General features: G+C 36.4%; 1 protein-coding gene across 1 annotated transcript in view; it reads right to left on the bottom strand.

The window, feature by feature from the left end:
- eIF2Bdelta (eukaryotic translation initiation factor 2B subunit delta) overlaps positions 1–22,899 on the bottom strand; it is a 139,994-nt gene that overhangs the window by 8,715 nt on the left and 108,380 nt on the right. Inside the window, exons 12-14 of the mRNA XM_090385680.1 lie at positions 15,074–15,165; positions 11,636–11,721; positions 6,681–6,861 (exon numbers count right to left, since the gene is read on the bottom strand). Of these exons, the coding sequence (XP_090241806.1) occupies positions 6,681–6,861; positions 11,636–11,721; positions 15,074–15,165 (359 nt within the window). The remainder of the gene's footprint in view (positions 1–6,680; positions 6,862–11,635; positions 11,722–15,073; positions 15,166–22,899) is intronic.

Genomic DNA, 22,899 nt, shown 5'->3' with positions numbered 1-22,899 from the left:
CTCACCATCACCAGGGCGTGTAACACGGTGAGTACCTGTGCGTTGCAGGTCCTGGCGGGAACTCTCCCTCTGGACCTGGAGGTGGCGAGATGTGGGTTGATGTACTACCTGGCAAAGGGAACACCGACCACGTTTGACACTTTTACACTGGACCCTACAAACAACCACCGAATGGAAAAACAGAAAATCATGGAACACCTGAAAGAAACTTGGCAGAGGAGATGGCAAGAGACGACCAAGGGTGAAGTCACACGGAAATTTATACCCTACGTAGACAAGACCTATCCAAAAGCCCCCAAATGGTTCTACCCAGGACTGAACACCACCTTCCTCCTGACGGGCCATGGGCCCTTTAACGCAAAACTGAATTCATTCGGACTGACCGAGGACCCAACTTGCACCTGTGGCAATATGGAGACGTGGCAACATATCATGCACAAATGTGAATGCTATGAGGAACAAAGATCAGTACTCATCACCAGTATAAAATTTGTACCAAAAGACAATGAGCATCACCTCCTGGATTCGGAAGACGAGTACACCGCGTTCAGCCGCTACGCCCAGGACATCTTTAACAGAAGGAGAACAGAAATCGCTATCCGCAACAATATGGAAACATCTGAATAGAAGAACTCCATTGAAACTAACCAAGGAGGAGACATTCAAGACTACAGCATGAACATACCGCATGACTACAACCGATCAGAAGATATTACCAACAAAGATAACTCTCCATTCATGACCTGGTGCAAATGGCCAGGACTGATGCTCTCAACGAATATGACTACCTGAATTGACATCAAAGCAGTACTACAAACTGACCAGAGTCATCACTCCTCTTCCTGATCCCATAAGATGAACACGAGACAAGTGAGACTGAACCAAGACTGTGACCTACCTGAAGCAACACTGAACTGAACATCCAAAAACCATGACTGTGACTGCAGCTATTGCCTCGCCTTTTGGCGATCTGGGTTGGACACCTAGTCTGGCCCACTTTCTCTCCATATCCTGGCGGTGGGAGGGGCCGGGACCGTCCCCTCCCCCGTCTCCCCCGTTTACTTCTCCTGGTGCGGCATGGGCATGCCACACTGATATCTGGGGTCGTCTACCCTATTGGCCTCATACTTCTGTCTTTCCCCTCCAGTCTTCAGTCTTTCCCCCACTCTCTCTCTCTATACATCACAGTGTACGCCCCACACGACAAAAACTTAAACTTCCAAATTATAACAGCCAAATCGTGCATCAATTCCGAAACTTAACCTCATTAGCGAACCACGCCCTAAAATCGCGTTATTATTATTATTTTTATTTATTTTATTTTATTTATTATTACTATTTTTTTTTTTTTTTTTTAGGCCCTAGCCACTGAAATCTCAGGAAATTAGGTGGCAGGGCCTGCCAGAGTAAATAATTATGCTGGGTATACCTGGTCTGCCTCCACGGGGCTGAGTGTGGGCAACGTTGGGCCCCAGCAGGGGTCTAGCGGCTAAATGGCCAGAGGAACAACGATACACAACACAATACTTCCAAATCCCATACACTTTTAAATCTCTGGCCTTAACAGTGATCTGTTACACCCACAAAGAAAACCACGCGGAGATGGGGGAAACCCCTGGTGCCGTTTGACACGAACACACTTTACACTTACTGCTTATATCAGCATGACAGTTCTACACAACTTATTCCCAGGTCACCTCATTTCCCAGTTTGGTGATGTGCCCTTTTAAGCATCATCTACTGACTTAACAGCCCTGGATTTCTTTTTTCAGGGACATCTAAACAGTGTAGTATTCCAAAACCGACCAGTCAAATGTACTGACTTAGAGAAGTCTATTTATCAAATGACTAAAAATTTCAGCTAACAAGTGCAGGTAAGCAATATATAGTATTTTACCATGCTCAAGCATGTTTCAAATTTAAGTGGACATTTGCAGGATGGCATTTTCCAAACATAACATTTAAATTTTATATCCATTAAAGTTGATCAATGCATATGTTATTACATTTGCAATTTTTTAAATTTACAACTAAACTGACAAATACTCTAAAACATTTACCATGACTGACCGTATGGAAATTTATTCAAAGAAACAGCATCATTATCTATTAAGCACAAAGGAATTACTTGTTATTATCTGAGGGACCTTCTGGGATTCTTGCCCTCAGAATTAGCATTGGTATTATATACAATTAGCATTAGTAGAGGCACATGATGCAAGAAAGCCAGTTTATACAGCTTCAGCCAAAAAAAAACCCCTTCCCATTTCACTGATCCATTCATTCCAAATGTTTGTCTAGTTCTGCCTTGAATTTATTTAAGCTATCAACTTCTACAACAACAGATGGAAGTTTGTTTCAGCAATCAATTACCCTCTGGCTAAAGGCAAACTTCTGCATATCTATTCTACAACTGTCTTTAGCATTAGCATTAGTAGAGGCATATGATGCAAGAAAGCAAGCTTATTCAGCATCAGCCAAAAAAAAAAAAAAAAAAAACACTAATCCCATTTCACCCCTCCGTTCGTTCGAAATACCTGTCCAGCTGAGCCTTAAATTTATTTAGGCTATCAACTTCAACAACAAGCGATGGGAGTCTATTCCACAAACCAACTGCCCGCTGGCTAAAGGCAAATTTCCGCACATCTATCCGACATCTGTCCTTCCTCAATTTGAATTTATGCCCTCTCAGGTGATTATTCTGAGCAAGAGGAAGAATCCCATCGGCATTGAGCATGCTCAAGCCATTCAAAGCCTTATACACCTCTATCAGATCACCTCGCTGGTGCCTAGTCTCCAGACACTGTAATTTGCAAAACTTAAGCCTTTCTTCGTAAGAGCACCCCTTTGTTCCATTCACTAATCTTGTTGCCCTTCTCTGTACTCGTTCCAGCAGCTCTACATCCTTCTTGAAATGAGGCCTCCAGACCTGTATTCAGTACTCAAGGTGTGGCCTGACCAATGCCTTATACAAGGGAATAATCACATCCTTATCCCTGCTAGAAAAATTCCTGTATATCATTGACAAGACACCATGAGCTACTCTTGCAGCTCGTCTGCACTGCTCAGAGAACTTCATATCTGCCTGCACAATTACCCCCAGGTCCTTTTCATTCTCTACCACTGCCAGCGTAGTGCCACAGAGTTGATACATTGATCTGGGGTTACTGTTTCCCATATGTAGTACTTTACATTTGTCAATGTTAAACTTCATTTGCCACCTCTCAGCCCATCTGCTCAACCTTTCCAGATCCTGTTGCAGCAGCATAGTATCAGTAGTGTCCTTAACAACCCTGCCAACCTTGGTATCATCTGCAAACTTGGACATTAAGCCTGATACACCATCATCAATATCATTTATAAATACAGAAAACAACAATGGACCCAACACTGAACCCTGAGGAACTCCACTAATAACATTAGTCCACGTTGAGCAGTGTCCATTGATTACCACTCTCTGTCTTCTGCCACTCAACCATCCGTTTATCCATAGCAGCAATTTGCCTCCAATGCCACACTTCTCCAATTTGTGCAGCAGTCTTCCATGCGCAACAGTATCAAAAGCCTTTCTAAGATCCAAATATATAATATCAAAGTTATTCCCTGCATCCAGTTCTTTTGTGACTACATCATAGTATCCAATCAAATTGGTCAGACAAGACCTGCCCTTAACAAAACCATGCTGTGTCTGAGCTATAACTGAATTCTTGTCCAGATGATCCTGCAGTGCTTCTTTAACCAGTGCCTCCATTAATTTTCCTGGAACCGAAGTTAAACTAACAGGTCTGTAATTACTTGTGTCAGCCTTTGATCCTCCTTTGTGAATTGGGGTTACATTTGCACATCTCCAGTCCATGGGTACCTCCCCTGAGTCCAAAGAAGCTCTCATAATTATGGCTAGGGGTTTGCTTACTTCCTTTGCTGCCTCCTTTAATATAACTGGATAGATCCCATCCATCCCTGGTGCCTTTTTTATGTTTATCCTCAGCAATTTCTCCTCCACTTTCCCCTCAGTTATTAGAAAATAATCTAGCTCACTGCCAATGTTTACTTCACCTACGACATTCCCCTTCCTGAATAACTCCTCATGTGTGAATGTAGATGCAAAATACTCGTTTAGATTGTTAGCCACCTGAGCAGGATCCTCAACTGTTGAACCATCAACATCCAGTGGACCAATCTGATTCATCCCTTTCCGTCTTGAGTTTAAATAGGTAAAGAACTCTTTTCTGTTTTTCTTTGCGTCCTTTGCCAAGGATTTCTCATAATCTGCCTTTGCCTGCCTAATCTCCTTTGTGACTTGGTTACAGACCAACTTATATCTATCATAGGCTTCCATGTCACCCATTAATTTGTATGTATCCCATGCATTTTTCTTCTCTTCCATATGTCTCATTAGTTCATCTGACAACCATTTAGGCCTGAACCTTGAACAATATTTCTTGGTTAGTATGTATAGCCTGGTAGCTTCCAAGATTAGTTCCTTGAATGATTCCCATTTTGAATTTGCTGTTGGTAACATCATCAGTTGGTCCCACTGTATAGAATTTAAATACTGTCTCAGACCATCATAGTCGCCTTTACGAAAGCAAAAACCCTTCCCTTTGCCTCTGATGGTAGTTACCTCCTTGAGTAAATCCCACTTCAGCACACTGTGATCACTGCCACCCAGTGGTTCCTTTATCTGCAGATTCCTGATGCATGAAGAATCACTACTGATAATCAGATCAAGAGTATTACTCCCTCTAGTTGCCTCCCGAACATGCTGGTGTAGAAAACAATCATCCAATAAATCCACAAAAGCCCTGCTAGTGTGTGAGTGACCAACCCACAAATTCCAGTCAATATCTGGGAAATTAAAATCCCCCATTATAAGACTCTCTGATTTACTGGCCCATTCTATTTCCCTGTACAGTATCTTATTATACTCATCAGAGTCATTAGGCCTATAGCACACTCCTACTCTCAATTTTGATTTACCTATGCTTATGTCACACCAAACTGACTCGACACTGCACTGTCCATCAATGTCGACTAGCTTCACTTCCTTGGATTTTGTGTTTTTTAACTAATAGCATAACCCCTCCTCCCCTCCTGTCCTGTCTATCCTTTCTATACACATTGTACTCCCCAAATTCCAGTTCTGCATTCCTTATATTTGTGTGACACCACGTCTCTGATATCCCAACAATATCTGCCTTTGATGTTTTGAGCAATACCTCAAATTCATCAAATTTATTTACTAAACTCCTAGCATTGGTGTACACGCAAGTATACCTGCACTTGTTTTTATTCTTAGCTACCCTAACACAACCCATGTGTTTACTTGTATCACAATGACTTCCAGCAGTCTCTGAAATATCCTGCATCTTGTTTTTCAGGCTTCTGCTCATTCCAATAGAAGCAGTGCAAGAATCTCTTTCACCTCTGCCAGTGGCTACTGTTAATCCATTAGTCTTTGTCTCCCCCCAAGCTAGCAGTTTTCCGACCCACCTAACACTGCCTCGATAGCATCAGCAAATATTCTTGCACCCTTTCTATTTAAGTGTATCCCATCCCTGTAGAAGCAATCTCTCCTGTTAACAAGTACATTCCAGGCTGAAAAAAATTCTACCCCTTGAGCCTTGCACAATCTTTCCAGGGCCGAATTGATCGACAAGGCTCTCATCATATACTCCCTCCTATCGTGTCTGGGCAGAATTGCAGACACTTTCAAATTTAACCCTACTTCACGGCTTTTTTTCAACAGTGACCTGTACTTGTTAAGTAATTCCGCTGGTCTCCTCAGTTTGAATCTATGCCCTCTTGGGTTTGTAATCTTAGCAAGAGGAGGAATCCCACTGATTGGCACTGAGCCTGCTCAATCTATTCAAGGCCTTATACACCTCAATCAGATCGCCTTGCAGGTGCCTAGTCTCCAGAAGCTGCAATTTGCAGAACTTAAGCCTTTCTTCATAAGTCCACCCTTTTGTTCCCTTCACCAGTTTTGTTACCCTTCTCTGTACTCATTCTAGTAACTCAACATCCTTCCTAAAATGAGGCTTCCAGACCTGTATGCAGTACTCAAGGTGTGGCCTGACCATTACCTTATATAAGGGGATAATCACCTCCTTATCCCTGCTCGCAAAATTCCTGTATATCATTGACACGACCCTATGGCCTACTCTGGCAGCCTGTTTGCACTGTTCAGAAAACTTCATATCTGACTGCACAATTACCCCCAGGTCTCTTTCATTCTGCACTACCCTGAGTGTAACACCACCCAGAATTACTAAAAGATGAATTCCCATTTAGTAACTTAGAACCTTTTTGATCCAAAAAGATTTTAGTTCTGTGTGGAATATGAGGCTGATAATAAGCAGGGTTTCAACTAATGCTCAAACTCCTATATAATGTTCTTATTGTACACGTATGTACAACATTAAAATGTTTCACATAAATTCCCAGATGGGTACTCTGATACACTTGCGTCACATCCATCAGTGAATTCCTGCATGGCAAGCTAGATAGATCTACTAAATATGAATGCATATTATCAATTAGTTTCTCTGAAACCAAACACATCAAAGTACCATTTGGGAATTCAGCAAACTAAATGAATATTCAAGAGGTCAAAATTGTCCATATGAGTACAGAACATGCAAAATAAATTTTTTCCTATATAGTGTATTTATACTTACCTAATTCATTGTACATAAATGAATCTATATATGTGCATTCTGAAAATTTATATGTTTCTGAACAAACTATCACTGGAATACCATATGCATGTGCAACTAAGGCAATCTGTGAACTCCCAATGCGAGACATAACAAAACCATTGCCCAGAAGTGAGTGGCAGCCAAGAATAACTTTGCTAACCTACAATAAAAGTGGATAAAAAAAATTAATTACATTTGTATTTAAGCTATTTAACATTAATTTCTCCTTGCCACACACTTATTTCATATAGGAGAATTCCTGTACATACTTATTTCATACAGGGGAATTAATTTCCACCTTCAGGATGGCATTTTCAGACCAACCTGAATCTATCGGGTTACATATTACAGTCTGGACTCATGACTGCTACTAAAAACATCACTAGTCAGAGCAGTAGCCAAAAAGTGGCCTGAGAAATTCAAAGACTGTGTAAAGCTTAGTGATAGCTATTTAAACATTTGAATTTTTACTAATATATCAATAAATAGAGCATTTAAATAACAATATTTTTCTATTTTTTTTTTATAGCAGTTTTTATGAAACCACCATCAGTGTTTACAACAGTACTTGATCAGATTAACCTTCCCTTTTCACCAAGTCTAAAAACTGGAGGAAGCAATCTCTATCTGAATTCAGAACCTTCCTTTTGGAATAGCAATGAGAAAAAAAAAAAAAAAAAAAAAAAAACCCAGAAATTTGCCTTTATACACACACTAATCCTCAAGGGATAATATTATTTTTGGCTTATGAATTTTTTTTTTTTTTTTTTAAACATTGACTCATTTTAAAACTTTTAGAAGAGTCACATATATACTTAAGTTTTAAGAAAGTTTCATTATTTAAAATGTAAAGGAATGACATGCTTTACTGCACTGGAACTGTATAATTTAGATATATAATAACTAATTACATAAAACAGCCTTATATTTTGGAGAGCTATGGCTCCTTCCTCTGAAGTAAATATATTTGTATATAATAAACAAAAACGAAATTACTATAATCAAATACGTTTTGAGGCACATTTTAAGTTAGTAATACCATGAACTGAAGCCAAGTGAAGACAAGGGGGAAGTTCAGAGAGAGCTACATCATAAGATAACTCTGCATACAATACAGAGTTATATTATGCAGATTACTCAGTCAAATTAGCCTGAGGGATGTCCAGTGAAGGAAGAAATTTAGCTCTTAACCTTGCAAGTGGTCAGGACAGATGAGAAGCATGGGTACCTACTCTAGTTTTTTGTGGTTAGTTTGGAGGTGGCATCCTTCTACTGGCATGGTCAGGTGATGATACTAGGTTGAGTATGGTGGTCCCTGATATTAGAGCTGCTAGGGAGTTTTTGTAGATTTTTTGAATGTGGAACGTTTCAATTTAAACTTCCATTAACTCTAATACATTCCAGCCCCTAGACTTTAATTATATCAAAGAAGTTTTGAAACTCACCATTGGCTAAGCCTATTTCTCTTTCCAAGGCCATTGGCACATATAAAAACTGGTCCTTGGCATGGAAAACAACCTTCTCTCCACTTCTCTCTTTGCCCTTCTTTCGTCACAATCACCAAAATACCAATGATGACAATATTAAATTCTCAAATTAAATCAGAAACAAAACTCTCCCTTTCCTTGAAGCAAATATTAACATTTCTGACAATTGCTTCAGTAAAAATATCTACAGAAACCTTCTAAAGACACCTAAACTTTCACTCTAACCATCCTTCAGCAGTAAAAATAAGTATAATCAAGGGCATGATCTTGAGGATTTGCAAACTGCTATGCAGTGTGCCCATCCCTCCCTCCCCCACCTGATAAGAGCACTTTCAGTTACCAATTTAACTGTGAGTCTGGCAACTTTTCTATGTGGACAGCTTAAAATAAGAGTAGAAGAATGTATTTGCAACAGAAGTCAAAGTAATAAGCACACTGTTCAATATCCAAAGACTGCAGTTTTAGCAATAGAAATACAGTGGAAGTGCTTTTAACTAACCTCTGCTTAATTGATGTTCTCCTTTTCTCTTTAAAACATACTGTCTGATGCTTGTAGTAGTAGTAGTAGTGGTAGTGGTGGTATGTGATGCAAGAAAGCAAGTGTAGCATCAGCCAAAAAAAAAACAAAAAAACACACCATTCCCTCCAAATGCCTGTCCAGTTCCTCCTTAAATTTATTCAACCTATCAACTTCCACGACAGATGGAAGTTTGTTCCAGCAGTTAACCACCCGCTGGCTAAAGGCAAATTTCCGCACATCTATTCTACATCTGTCCTTTCTTAATTTGAATTTATGCCCCCTTAGGTTCGTAACAAGTGGAAGGATCCCATCAGAATTCAGCGTGCTCAACCCATTCAAGGCACACTGCACCTGCCTGTTGAGTTTGTGCTTCATGAGAGGTGTGTTTGCACCAGAACTTATTTGTAATTGCAATTTCACTAAATAATTTAATTAAACATTATGTAAATTAATGAAAAAATCTTTTTTTTTTATTAATTTACAAAATAAGGTGTGAGTAAGACAAATGTAAAAAGATTAGGAAAAATTATAAAAATTCTGGAAGGATTTTGCACTCAAGTTTGTTTCACAAGAATAATTAAGTTCTTGTTTCACTATAAAGAAATCAAAATTAGAGATAACGGAAAATGAATTTTGTCTGTGGTTTATTCAAGAAATATGACATGGAACTCAAATCAGGGGACCCATAAAAGCAGAATAATAATAATAATAATAAAAAACATCATTTGGTAATGCAGAAAGTCTTACAGTGGATAGTGGGGACATTAGTAAAAATGTCATGGTATTCATGTATTGAGTATCAGCAGGGATAGATTACTCAAAAATTTTCAGATCATTTAAGGTAATTTATCAACAGAGAAAAACTGAGTGAAGAACAACTCTATAATAAGGATAAAAGGTAAACCAAGTCTAAATTATAAGATGTTACCTAAAAACAATTTACAAAAAAAAAAAAAAAAGAAGTAGCTTCTAGTGCCTGTAGCACTAGAAGTGAGCAAGATGACATACCACAATGTTTTCCAACAACCATTTTGATGGTTGTTGGAAAACATTTTGATGGTTGTTGTCAGTCATGCTTAATTTTTAGTACAGTAAGCCTTTTATTGAGCCTTTCCACACCCAAAAAACCCTACAGAAACACAGTTCAGTTAACAGAAATATAGGTGGGATGTAATTCCTCCAGTCTGGATAATCCTATCCCAAAATGTGCTAGCACCACACAGAACAAGATCTGCATACTTGTCACAGAACCCCCAGCAGCTCTAATATCAAAGGCCACCACGACCAAGATCTAGCGTCACCGTCTGACAATGGCAACTGGACAACAGCTGCAGTGAACAGTCCCACTACTGCCTGCCCACCATCCCAACAGTTGGACAGGTTAGCAGCAAAAAGGTTTCCTTCAATGGACAATCCTTTGGCTAATCTGCCCAAGTAACCTGCAGTTCTAGAGAAATCTGGAAAGTTCAAAGGTACAGATCTCTTTCTAAATATTTCACTCAGCTTCAAGTTCATTGTGTTACCAATCATTTCTCAAAATTAGTTCATGTACAGTAAAAAAAGAGTAGTTCACGTACAGTAAGAAAAAAGTAGTTCATGTAATAGTTATTACATTTATGTTTATTATGCACAAATATATTTACCTCAGAGGAAGGAGCTAAAGAGATCCAAAACATACAGTTGTTTTACGCAATTAATTTTCTAAATTATGCAATTCCAATGTAGTGCAGTGTTAGCATTCCTAGAAAAACTTTTTTTATTTAAAATTTTTGTATACATTATGAAACCACAGATTATTAATTTATGGTATATAATTCCTGGTTGTATTCTCTAAATGCTACTCAGTTTAACAAGTTATAAATCATTAAGTTTTGCTGATCCTACAAATATTTTTTTTTTAACAAGTTCTGTAATGAAATGAATGGAAGTAAAACAGAAGTTTCGCTCTGGAATATAATGTTTAGGATAAGCACAGAGGAAGCTGAAGCCATGAGGTGTCACTGCTGTAAATTATTTGTATTTTATACTAAGGTTATAAATTAACATTAAAGGTGTGCTAGTTATGCAGCTGCCTGGAATGCCAATGTGTCAGAGTGCCATTTAAGGGTATTCTTGGCATTGATTGTCAATTAAGGGACCTCCTTTCTGGGGTGCCATTCATTTTTGCTGCTTCTAGTGCCACCACTGGTCACTCTGCATGAGATATGGGATGTAAAACAAGTTTAGTGAAGAAAAAATACTATGCATCCACCATTTGAAATTAATATGGCCATAGCAATAAAAAAAGTCCTTGAAGTTTTTGTATTTTAACCTGATACAAAACAGTGTGAAGAACAGTAGTCATCGCTCCTGTGCTCACTGCAAGGGCATCATGATTTGCAAGAGTGGTTAGGGTTAAGGGAAAAGATCTGGTAACTCGACATAAATTTGTTATATCCTAGTGCAGCTGTTACAGAATCCTAAACTTAGGGAGAGGGAGAGAAATATATATAATTTTTAAATAGACTAACTTGTTTTCATGTTTTAAAAATAACTTATATAAAACATTCATTTAATCCAACAAAACAACTCGGAAGTGTGGCAGTTGATGAGCAAGGAACTTCTATATACTATGTATATTGATTCTATTTCTATGTATCAATATACTTTGTATATTTGATCAGGAAGGCACTTCTATATACTATGTATGTAGTAGTTATCAGTGGCCACATGGAAAGTGCACATCAAAAATATGATACAGTACCTGTTACAGAATGGCACTATTTACACTGAGATATGGCTGAAATTATTTTTGTATTTTTTGTATTTTAAAAGAAGATTGAAGATAATACTATACAATGTACATGCAGTCAAACTGTATTAGTGGTATTTTCTTATAATGAAGGAAAAGGAGTATATCTCTTAACTAGAATTACAATTTTACTCACTTCTTTCATTATATACGATATTGCTGTGATATGAATATATGAACATTGTATTCTTTCTTTTACTAGACACCTCAGCATCTCTTTTCCTGTTAAAAAAAAAAAAAATATACATGCATATATATATATATATATATATATATATTTAAATAAATATACATACATATATATATATATTTAAATAAATACATACATATTTATTTAAATAGATATAAATATATGTATTTATTTATTTATATGTAAATATTAAATACAAATAAAGTGAGTGAAAAGATTAAAATGTATGGATACTGTAGGGATTAGTTGTGGAAACCATAATGAAACAGCATGTGCAAAGCAGCTGAAATATATTAAACTAAAAACATAATAGTTTTATTACCAATAACTGCAACCAAAGTGGAATGTAGAACAGAGGTACAGAAACTGTAAAATTTCTAAAACAATTCTTCTTCTTCTTCTTCTTCTTCTTCAAGAGGAGTGTTTCCATTTACAATGGGTTTCCTCAGCCTACAAGTTATTTCTTGTTAGGAATTTTTTCCCGCCATAAAATGCGGTTCAAGGTGTCTTGGTCGGCTAAGCCTCGGGCTGTCATGCACTCCCATACTCCATCCATCCATGTCCTCCTAGATCTTCCTCTTCTCCTTCTTCCAGGAGGTATCCATTCCAGGATAGCCTTTGGATATCTGTTTTCTTGCATCTGTTTTATATGTCCATACCATGTTAGATGCTTTTCTCTGATGGTGTCAATAATAGTCTTTTTCACTTCCATTTTTTCCCTTATGTCTTCATTCCGTTTTCTGTCTCTTCTAGAAGTTCCTGCTGAGCATCTCCAAATATCCATTTCTGTGGAGAGCAATTTGTTTTCCGCTCGCCTATTCAATGTCCAGGTTTCTGCTCCATACAATAGAAGACTTTGTACAATTGTTTGAAATATAAGTTTCTTTGTTTTATTTAGGATATTTTTGCTCCACAGAACAGAGTTTAACATGCTGATAGCCTTTCTGCCGTCTGTAATTCTCTTATTGATCTCTGCTTGGGATGATCCATCACTTTGTAAGATTGATCCCAAATATTTGAATTTATCGACTTGTTTGATTTTAAAACCTGCAATATTTAGAACGTGTCCTGGCCCTGAAGACAACATTTGAGTCTTGCTAAAATTGATTTTTAGACCCCGTTGTTTATATTCCTCAAACAATTGATGACATGCATACTTTGCATCTTCTAAGTCTTGTGCTATCACCACCTATCACCAGCCTAAAACAATTCTACCCATCTAAAACAGTTTGCCTTCAGCCAGCAGATGGTTGATTGTTGGATTCAACTTACATCTATTTTTGCAGAATTCAAGAAAGAACTAGACAAACTACTGGAGGGAACAGACAAGTGATGTGGGAAGTTTTTTTTTGGCTGTATAAGCTTGTTTTCTTGCTTACCTTTCCACTACTAATACTAAATCAACATCCTAAAACTTTAAACAGATAAAATACATTAAAATAGTCAAAATAAATGGCATATTGATATATGTTAGCATAAAATATATTTCTTTTGTTGGGTCATCCATATGATAATTGTAATTTACAAATTAGGCAGTTGTAACATTTAAGTTTGAAGTAAACATTATCTATTAAACTAGATAGTTTTTATACTACTGCATTATAATTAATATATACAGTATGAGGTTAAAATAATGGAAATACTGGAGGGACGAGTTGGGTTATTCTACAGTTTGTGCCAAAGCAACTAAAGTCATGAAATATGATGTATTGTCTGTTAATAAAGGTATTTTATTTTTGGTCTTTGCTCATTTTTGCAGAGGGACAAAACAGAATTTCCAGGAGGGAAAACCAGGCAATAATCAGCCAAGAATGATTAACTCAGCCATAGTAAGAAAGAGGCCTACGGAAGTTCCTTCCACCCTAAAGTGTAGTATTTCTCAACATAAACTGATGTCGGAAATCAAATTCAAGTTTTTTCCAAATAGTGGATGGGCTCTCTACGTGAGGTAGTAATGCTATCTGCAAGTATTTTTAGGAAAGGAGAGAAGATAGGAAGTATTCCCAAAAGAAGCTCTGCTGCATGTATAAATATATATTTCAAACAATAATATATATTAATATATATTTACAGCATAATATATATTAATATATACAGCATAAAGTAAAAAGGCAGGCTTGGAAAAATTACCTGATCCTCTCAGTGGCAACTTATTATGATCAACTATTCGACAAATAATTAACTGGCCCTCTAAACATCATAAATGCTATTTTGCAGTGAAATTGCCTGAAATGAGTGATTTTCCAACAGTATATGATGTATTGAAGCTCAGTGGCCATTAATAACTGCTTCTGTCTCCTGAAACCCAACTATCCCTTTATCTACAGCTGAAACTTGTCTCAAATGACACACTGCTCCAATATGTAAAGAAGTTGTTTGTGTGGAGAATAATATTAAAAGCTTTATTAAAATCTTAACATATGATGTTAAAATTATTGGATTTGTTAAGGGGAAATCTTGTCTGACCAATGTATTTAGCTACTTTTGCACCCAGTTCCTTTACAATTACTTCTTAGTAGCTTGGATTTGTTAAGGGGAGATCTTGTCTGACATTGGTCAGACAAGATCTCCCCTTAACAAATCCATGTGATTGCAATGTAACTGCATTCCTGTCAAGGTGATCCTGCATTACTTCTTTAATTGACAATTCCATTATTTTCCCCGACACAGAAGTCATGCTTAAAGGTCAGTAATTACTCACTTTGTTCTTTGTGAATGGGAGAAACATTTGTAAATCTCCGAGGCATAAGAACTTACTTAAATCCTAAGAAATTCTCATAATTATTAACTTCCAACCTCACAATTATGGCTATCAGTTTTCTTACCCCTTTAGCTTCTCTTAATATCATTAAATAGATTCCACTAATGCCTTATTTACTTCTAGCTTAAACAAGTTCTCTTCTGCTTTCTACTCAGTTATAAAATAATTTAACTCCCAGTTAGAACCAAGTATACTTCTGACATTCCCTTGCTTAAAAACTTCTTCACATGTGAATGGAGGTGCACAACTTCCAAATTCAAAACTTTCAAAATGCTGGAGATCAGTTAATTGTAAGCCGGAGGACAACATGAGATTTTCTTAAAAAAAAAAAAAAAAAAAAAAAAAAAAGCAAGGGTTCTTTGTAAAAAAAAACAAAAGGAAAACAGATTTTTCAGAAAAAGGTTTTTTAAAGGCCACAATGCACTAGAAAATAAAATCACTGGCAACATACACATTTTATATTAAAATGCAGAAAAAAGGATTAAACTAAGCATACATTTTATATTTATTAGGAATAATAATGTTATATTGCAATTCTGATTTTTAATATCGAATTAACTGAAAACTGTGCCCTCAAATTTAAAGAAAACATATCTAGTGCATATCTAAAAATTTAAACTTACCTTCTAGTTTAGGCCTGGCATCAACAATAATAACTCTGAATTGCCTCCCATGTTGATGAGCATGAATAAGAACATGTTTAACCAATGATGAACTGCAATAAGTAACCATTAAGACATAGCTTCAGCATTAATTATAAATCTGTTTACCAACTAAACTTACAAAGATGAGGAGAGTTTATAATATAAATATTAGTTGAATAAATCAATTAACAAATGTATGAAATCTGAAAAATGGCAAATTGGTTGAAATCAATTTTAAACAAACAACTAGAGAACTTATTTGGTATTTTCATTCAAAATAGGAAAGAAATGGAGAGGTTGCACTCATTGTGTCTGGCTGTGAGTCTGAATCCTAGCACAGTTACTATTTCACATACAAGTTTCATGATGCATTTGTGAGCCAAATCAGTATAAAAGCATTTCCAACGAGGGAAAACCGCTTTTAGTTCTCTATCATTTGTTATTTTGATTAATATATTTAAAGCAATCACAATAAATACAATTAGGAATAATATTTTCAATTTCGTTTACATTACTCAATGCCAGAAGATAATCTTCTTGGACCTCTATTGCTTCTGATTTTCATAAATGACATTGATGAAGGGTGTGGTGCAAAATTTGCATATGATGTAAAGATTAGGAGAGTTCATTAATAATCAGTGCCAAGTAGCACTCCTTCAGGATGACTTGAACAGGCCTCAGGAATGGTCAGAAAAGTGGCAGATATGTTTTAATACAGCAAAATGTAACACTTACACTTTGAAAATAGCACCCACAGAATAACTTATCACTTGGTTGGGTTGAATTAAAAACAGTAGAAGAAGAAAGGGATCTGGAAGTTGTGATACATGTGAATATGAAGGTCATAAATCCCATTGTATAAGGTAACTGTAAGATCAAACAAGGAATATTGTGTTCAGGTATGGAGACATCATCTAAAAAAAGGACACTGAGCTTTTTGAAAGGGTCCAAAGATGGGGGACTCACATGGTGAGATTTGTAAAAGGATAACTATATGAGGAACAATGTTATGTGGGCAACAGAGATTAGCTACCAGGCACCTGAGAGGAAGCCTGATTGAGGTTTATAAGGCTCTGAAAGATGCTAGTAAAATGAATGAAGGCAAAATTTTTACTGTTATAAAGAATTCCAAAACTAGGGTCCATAAATTCAAATTACAGAGGAAGAAGTTTAAACTAGAATGCAGAAAGTTTCTTTTAGCCAGCAAGTTGTTGATTACTGGAATAAGCTGCCTCCATAGGAAGATTATGCTGACAATTTGAATAAATTCAAAGGTTTACTGGAGACTAAAGGTCTATGTTTCTCATATAGTTACATATGTGAGGAAAGAAATGCTTAATTTATCTATATTTTTTTTTTATCTACTTTTACATTTTTTTTTTTTTTTTTCGGTCAGCCAGAAAAAGTCTGTGGCTTCCTTGCATTATATGGCTACTACTAATCTAAATCCACTATTCATTTTAAAAAAGTAAAATACACAATATAACAACCATACACCTCTCCCACATAAGACTAAATTAAATAACAGGTTGTGAAACTATAATGTGAAACTATCTCATTGTGTGAGACAATGAAAATAAAAGGCAGTTTTGGAAACTGTCATTTGAAACTTAAATGACATAGACTTTCCTCCAATTTGAGAAAAGAAGTTTCCTAACTCTTAAAGAGAAGAATTACAATAATGAAAGAATTTTCAAACTTTGCTTGAATAAATAAGATTGGACATTTAGAAAATTCTCCAAGGATAATTCACATATCAGTAGAATTCAGCATTAAACACCAAACTATCCCAAAACTAAAATAAAATCCAGAATTTGTGATCTCTATTGATAACATCAAGACAAAATATGTGCTACAAATTTGAAATACAGTCAGTCCTCGTATAGCACGAGAGTTGTGTTCCTAGAAACCCTCGTGCAATATAAACAACAGGCCCTATGGGAAAAATAGGGTTAGGTGCCGACCACCCAAGATTGAACACACATTTGGAACCAAAACACAATAAATAATCGGGTAATTTTAATCGTTATAAAACACTTACGTATTTTATAACGATTAAAATACGTAATAAAAAATATAATATATTTTTTATTATAATATAATAAATAATAAAAATAAATATTATTTATTATATTATAATAAAGTATTTTTAGTGTTTTTTTAATACTAAAAAAGTATAAATTATAATACGCAAGTCGTAATAAAATGCTTACGTATTTTATTACGACTATTACGTAATAAAATATTGCTAATGCTTTTGCTTCTATCGTAAGCAAACTTGTTTTTTGTTTTATTTTCTATCCTAACAGATGACAGCCGTTCCATCTCTTCCAATTCTTGTGTCTTAATCTAATGGATTTTAATTACACTTTGAGGTGTTCCCGCTATGAAAGTTGTTTTTATTTTCTCCGCATTCTTTGCAATTCTCGGCGTTGCCACATTTAGGTCTGTAGCACGTGCAATATCACATGGTCTTTCATTTCGCTCAAAGCGTTTCCCAATTTCATATTTTTTCTCTATCGACAGAGGCGGACTGGCCATAAGCCTTACCCGGGAAATCCCGGTGGGCCGGAGGCCGGTGTGATTTTGGCCATAAACCGTAGTATGAGGCCACTATAAATTTTCCCGGATAAGAATTTTTGACCCAGTCCGCCTCTGTTTATCGATATTGCTTTTGTTTTTCTCTCTGAATCTGCAGTGTCTTCACCAGGACGCTTCCTTTTCACACCTTTTAAGTATTTTACTCATTTTTAGGGAATAAAGCACAATTACAAAACGAGGAGGCATGCTTGATACACATAAACAAAGCTGCATATGTGTAGCAACTGAATAAACAACACCGTAAAGGCAGAGATACACTATTAACACCTCACATTTTACTAAAGCACATTTCTAGGAGTTACTACCATAAAACAATAAAAACAATTTCCAGTTGCCTTTCTGCTAATGGAATCTGTTATAAACTGGTAGTAAAGTCGATCTAATTGCATTTGCGATTATACCGATAGCTAGAATTGTGTTAGTTTTTACGTTATTATGGTGAAATGTGTTTCCCCTTCACTGATATAAAACACATAAATATATTTTTAGAATCTCTCCCTTCATTCCTATCGTGTTGCGATAGGAATTTTGGGGTGATTCCGCGTTCGACGGCCATTTCTTGTAAACACAAAGGCGAATCGTGCATAAGCGAATTCGGTTCGTGTTATATAAGATATCGTTCCCCTATTTATAAATCGTGTATGATCGAATTCGTGTAGTGTAAACACGTGTTATACGAGGACTGACTGTAAATGGCACAACTTCAAAAATAAATAATAATTAAAAGAAATATCAGTTTATTGGTCCATCAAGATATACATGAGAAAACTTATAAATAGCAGTAGAAACATATAATCAGAAATGACAACTCACTCTGACTGACACTAAACCAGAGGGGTTTATAATAAAATTAATTAAGTGAACTGAATAGAATAATTATGATAATAAATATTAAGAGAAATTTACACCAAAGTGTTAGGATCTTGAAAACACATAAAGGCATAAATTTTTATTACAGTATCACAATAAACCAAGTTAGTAATAATCTAGATTATGAAAAATAAAATGATAAATAAATCACATTGAAACAGGTAAGAGACATGTTTGCTTAAGAAGAATTTGATAAGAGTATGCATTGCTGCATGCCATTTTCTGTCTTTGGGACACTATGGTCCATTTAATGACAAAGCATAGGCTTATATTCACTTTAGAAACATTATCAACAAGTCTACTTAAGTTGGTAATTCAATTTTAAATTGAATTCACTATTCATTTAAAACTCAAAGCATTGGTGTGATGCCTGTACTGAGACTTACTGGTCTCTAATCAGACAGGTGGATTCCATTAGTAAACTTATACTGAAGTGAATAATTTATCAATTCTAAATATGCAGCCAAATGGTGTGTAGAAGGGGAAACTTCTAATTAAACACACAAAAAAAGTAGTGTAAATTTAATCCTTAATACTGTGCTGCACTGGCTCATTGCTGCAAAGAAGTAGAGGTTGAGGGGTTTATTTCAATGCAGGCATTGAAATAATTTGACAATAGCATGCACATCCAATCCATTTTCTATCTTAGAGCAATTCTGGTCTCTACAGTGACAAAGTTGGGCTTATGCATATTATTTCAATACCTGCATTAAATTACGACCCAATAACCTTTACTACTTTGCTGCATGGGGCTGATACAACCCAACATTAGAGATATAAGTATACAGAACTTTTGCTATGTGCTTAACTGGAAGCTTTTTCTTCCATGCACCACTTGATACCCTTCTGCAGAATAAGTACTGTATCATCACTAATAAGAGATCAGTAAGTCTCAAAACAGCTATTGTGGCAGTGCTTTAAGTTTTAAATGAATAGTGACTCCATCTCCTTTGGTGATGTTATTCAATTTAAAATTTATCAACTTTGATTGATCTAGATAATGCTGTTGCCTCTCATGTAAATATAAGCACAAGCCTTGTCACTAAAGGAACTAAAACATCCACAATGGAATGCAATGAGTGGTAAGTAATGCATCATTTACTGATGAGAGTTCAGTAAGTCAGAGGTACTTCAGTAGGTGTTTATTGCTTAAATTTTGAGGTTCTTCCTTAAATTTTTTTCAAAATTTAAGGTGCAGCAAAACTCTTTAAATAAAAAGAGTTTTGCTGCACTTTTCAGCAGAAAATGAAAGATGATGGCAAGGTAGCAGTGCAACTTGTTTTCAGTTATAAAGCCACTTTTTACTTGAGCAGGGGTCAACTGCCACAATGTTTGAGTATGAGGAACTGAAAATCTTCACCAAGTCACTGAACATAAATAAAAACCTGACACTCAAAAATAAACATTTATCTGGATAAATTGAATAACTGGATTATGTCTCAACTTTTTGATGATTCTGGTGCTTTCATCTTAAAGAAAAATAGTACATCTCCTTCACTACTACCAATAGTCACTTTTGAACTGAAATGCAAGATCACTGAGGACCTGACAATTAACAAAGACATACTGAAAAAAATCCTTTAAGATCAGGTATAGAATATATATATTGTGTCAGTACCCAATAGAATCTCTTATATATAAGAGATTCTATTGGGTACTGACACAATTGGGAAGTTAAAATAAAAAAAACTTTAATCCATAATAAAAATATATTGACTAGGTACAATGAAATTACAACTATAAAAATATAAAATATATAGTTAAAATATAATATAATTAGAAACACTGTCAGAAATTATAAAAATAAAGAAGCTAAAATCACAAGTAAAAAGCATCAGCAACTTTTGATGGTTGAATGCTGTCTTTCTCAACCAGATTCTGCATGTAGCAGAATATATATGTAATATACAGGGCATCTCAAAAATATTGGTACAAACGTTTAGGGGAGGTAGGTAACATTTGAACGAATGTGAATCGCATAGGAACCCATAACCGGAAACGGCACCGTAAGTCGGTACACGGCGCTGTTCATCAGTTCGCGAGAGGGAAAATTTCTGGTTTACTCATTCAAGCAGTACTCGCAGCACGAAGATCATGCATCGGTATACAAACTGTAATCTGGCAGGCATGCACCTAGTGTATGGATTAGCAGAGGGCAATGGACGAGCCGCTCAACGAATTTATGGAGAACGCTTCCCAGACAGACATGTACCGGAACCACCATTTGTTTGCACGTGTGCATCAAAATTTGTGCAATTATGGGTCATTTAGAGGTAACAGGAGTAGTGCGGGCAGACCACGTTCTACATGAACTCCCTGCCACTCCCGCCATGGAAAAAAGTGTGTTGAATGCTGTTCAGAATAATCCTACTACCAGCACACGTGCCATTGCCTCTGCCTTAGGAGTGTCTCGTTGCAGCATACAGCGTGTTTGGCACGACGATTCCTTACACCCCTTTCATCTCCAAAGGGTTCAGTTACTGCTCCTCCAAGATCATCCTGCACGTGTGGCTTTTGCGCAGTGGTTTCTCCAAGAAAGTGTTCAAGACTTGAATTTTCCAGCCTATGTTTTGGTCATGGATGAGGCTTATTTTACTTGGGAAGGCTTATTCAATCAGCACAATGCTCATGTGTGGGGCTCACGACAATCCACACGGTGTGCCTCCCCCCCCTATGCGGCACAACATCGCTTTGCAATAAATGTGTGGGCAGGTATGGTCGGTGACTGCTTAGTCGGCCCATACCTGTTACCATCCCGCATGAACTCCACTAAATATCGGATCTTTCTTGAACAAGTTATATCAGGGTTACTTGATGATGTTCCAGCAAATGTGAGATGCAACATTTGGTTTTAACATGACGGGGTGCTTGCCCATTATGGAAGATGTGTTCATGACCATTTGAACAGGCGTTTTGGGAGTTGATGGATTGGCCGTGGTGGACCCGTTGCCTGCTCCCCACGCTCACCTGATTTATCGAGCTGTGATTTCTTTCTGTGGGGGGCCTTCAAATCTATCATGTATGAATCGCCTGTGGAGACGGAAATGGATCTCGTGGCGAGACTCATCTGCGCTGCTGCTACTGTCAAAGAAACTCCAGGTGTGTTCTACCGTGTCCGCCAATCCATGCTGCATCGGTGTGACGCATGCATCGTGTCTCATGGTTTGTTTGTTTGTTATTTGGTTTTTAGGAGCATTAGCAACTAAGGCCATATTGCTCCGGGATATGCGGTGGTCATTCCCTGACCTTTCCACATCCTCCGTATTTGGTGGTGATGGGCTCGAACCCCGGTCTAATCAAGAAGCGTGTGCTACGCACTGCTGCTCCTTCCCACCTGGCTACGGAGGCGCCGTGTCTCATGGTGGAACCTTCGAGCACCTGTTGTAACATCATGAAATGCATCCATCTCATACTCCATTGTTAATATTACGTCAAATAAGTGTTTGCCACAAATTACTGTCTTGTGTCATTTCTGCTTCTTGCGCCTCTGCTACTACTTTCCTGTGACGTTTCCAGTTATGGGTTCCTATGCGATTCACATTCCTTTAGATGTTACCTACCTCCCCTAAACATTTGTACCAATATTTTTGAGACACCCTGTATATTCTGCTTATTATGCTATTAGCCCACCATATTATGCTAGTATGGTGGGCTAATGACTATACTCTGAACTATTCAAATCAAATATGGTATTAGCCAACTGAAATAAAAATTAAAAGGTAAATGCAATAATAAATTGTGTGGAAAGGCATTGAATTTAAAATTTTAACTTTACATGAAAGACAAACAAACACACAAAGGTCAAAGACTAAAACCAAAGCACATGCTAATCTCCCAGCTCATATTCACTGAAGTATATGCATGATAGTATATGCATCATGCAACCAAAATGCATGATGCACCAAAAGTCAAGGAACACTTATTTCAAGTTCTCTGTAAAAGTATAATAGAAACTAAGCTTTTATTATTTAACAAATCCAAAAAAATTTAACTTCAAAATGGTATCATTTGGCCTCAATGAAAGAAAGCAGTTCTTTTAGTAAATTTCTGGAAACTTTTATTAAACATAATACATGAACAGTTTTAGCAAATTATTCAGTTATTACTTTTTTTTTTTTTTGATTCTCTATGGAATGATGTTAAATTTGGTGAAGTTAAATAAGGTGTGTGATCCACCTGAATGATAATTTTTCATTTAAGAATTTCCTAACTTCAAAGTAATAACATGCAAGTGCACCATCCTACATGGAAAAAACGTCTTTTCTTTAAATGTTAGGATAAGCAAAATCTTGTGAACACTGATAAATACTGTCTTAAGACATTTCTATTGAACA

Source organism: Mastigoproctus giganteus, chromosome 12, assembly GCF_048544385.1.
Source record: "Mastigoproctus giganteus isolate SK-2022 chromosome 12, ASM4854438v1, whole genome shotgun sequence".
In the NCBI taxonomy this organism is placed as follows: Eukaryota; Metazoa; Arthropoda; class Arachnida; order Uropygi; family Thelyphonidae; genus Mastigoproctus; species Mastigoproctus giganteus.
The sequence above is the reverse complement of the archived record's forward strand: the minus strand, read 5'-3'. Positions and strand labels throughout refer to the sequence as shown.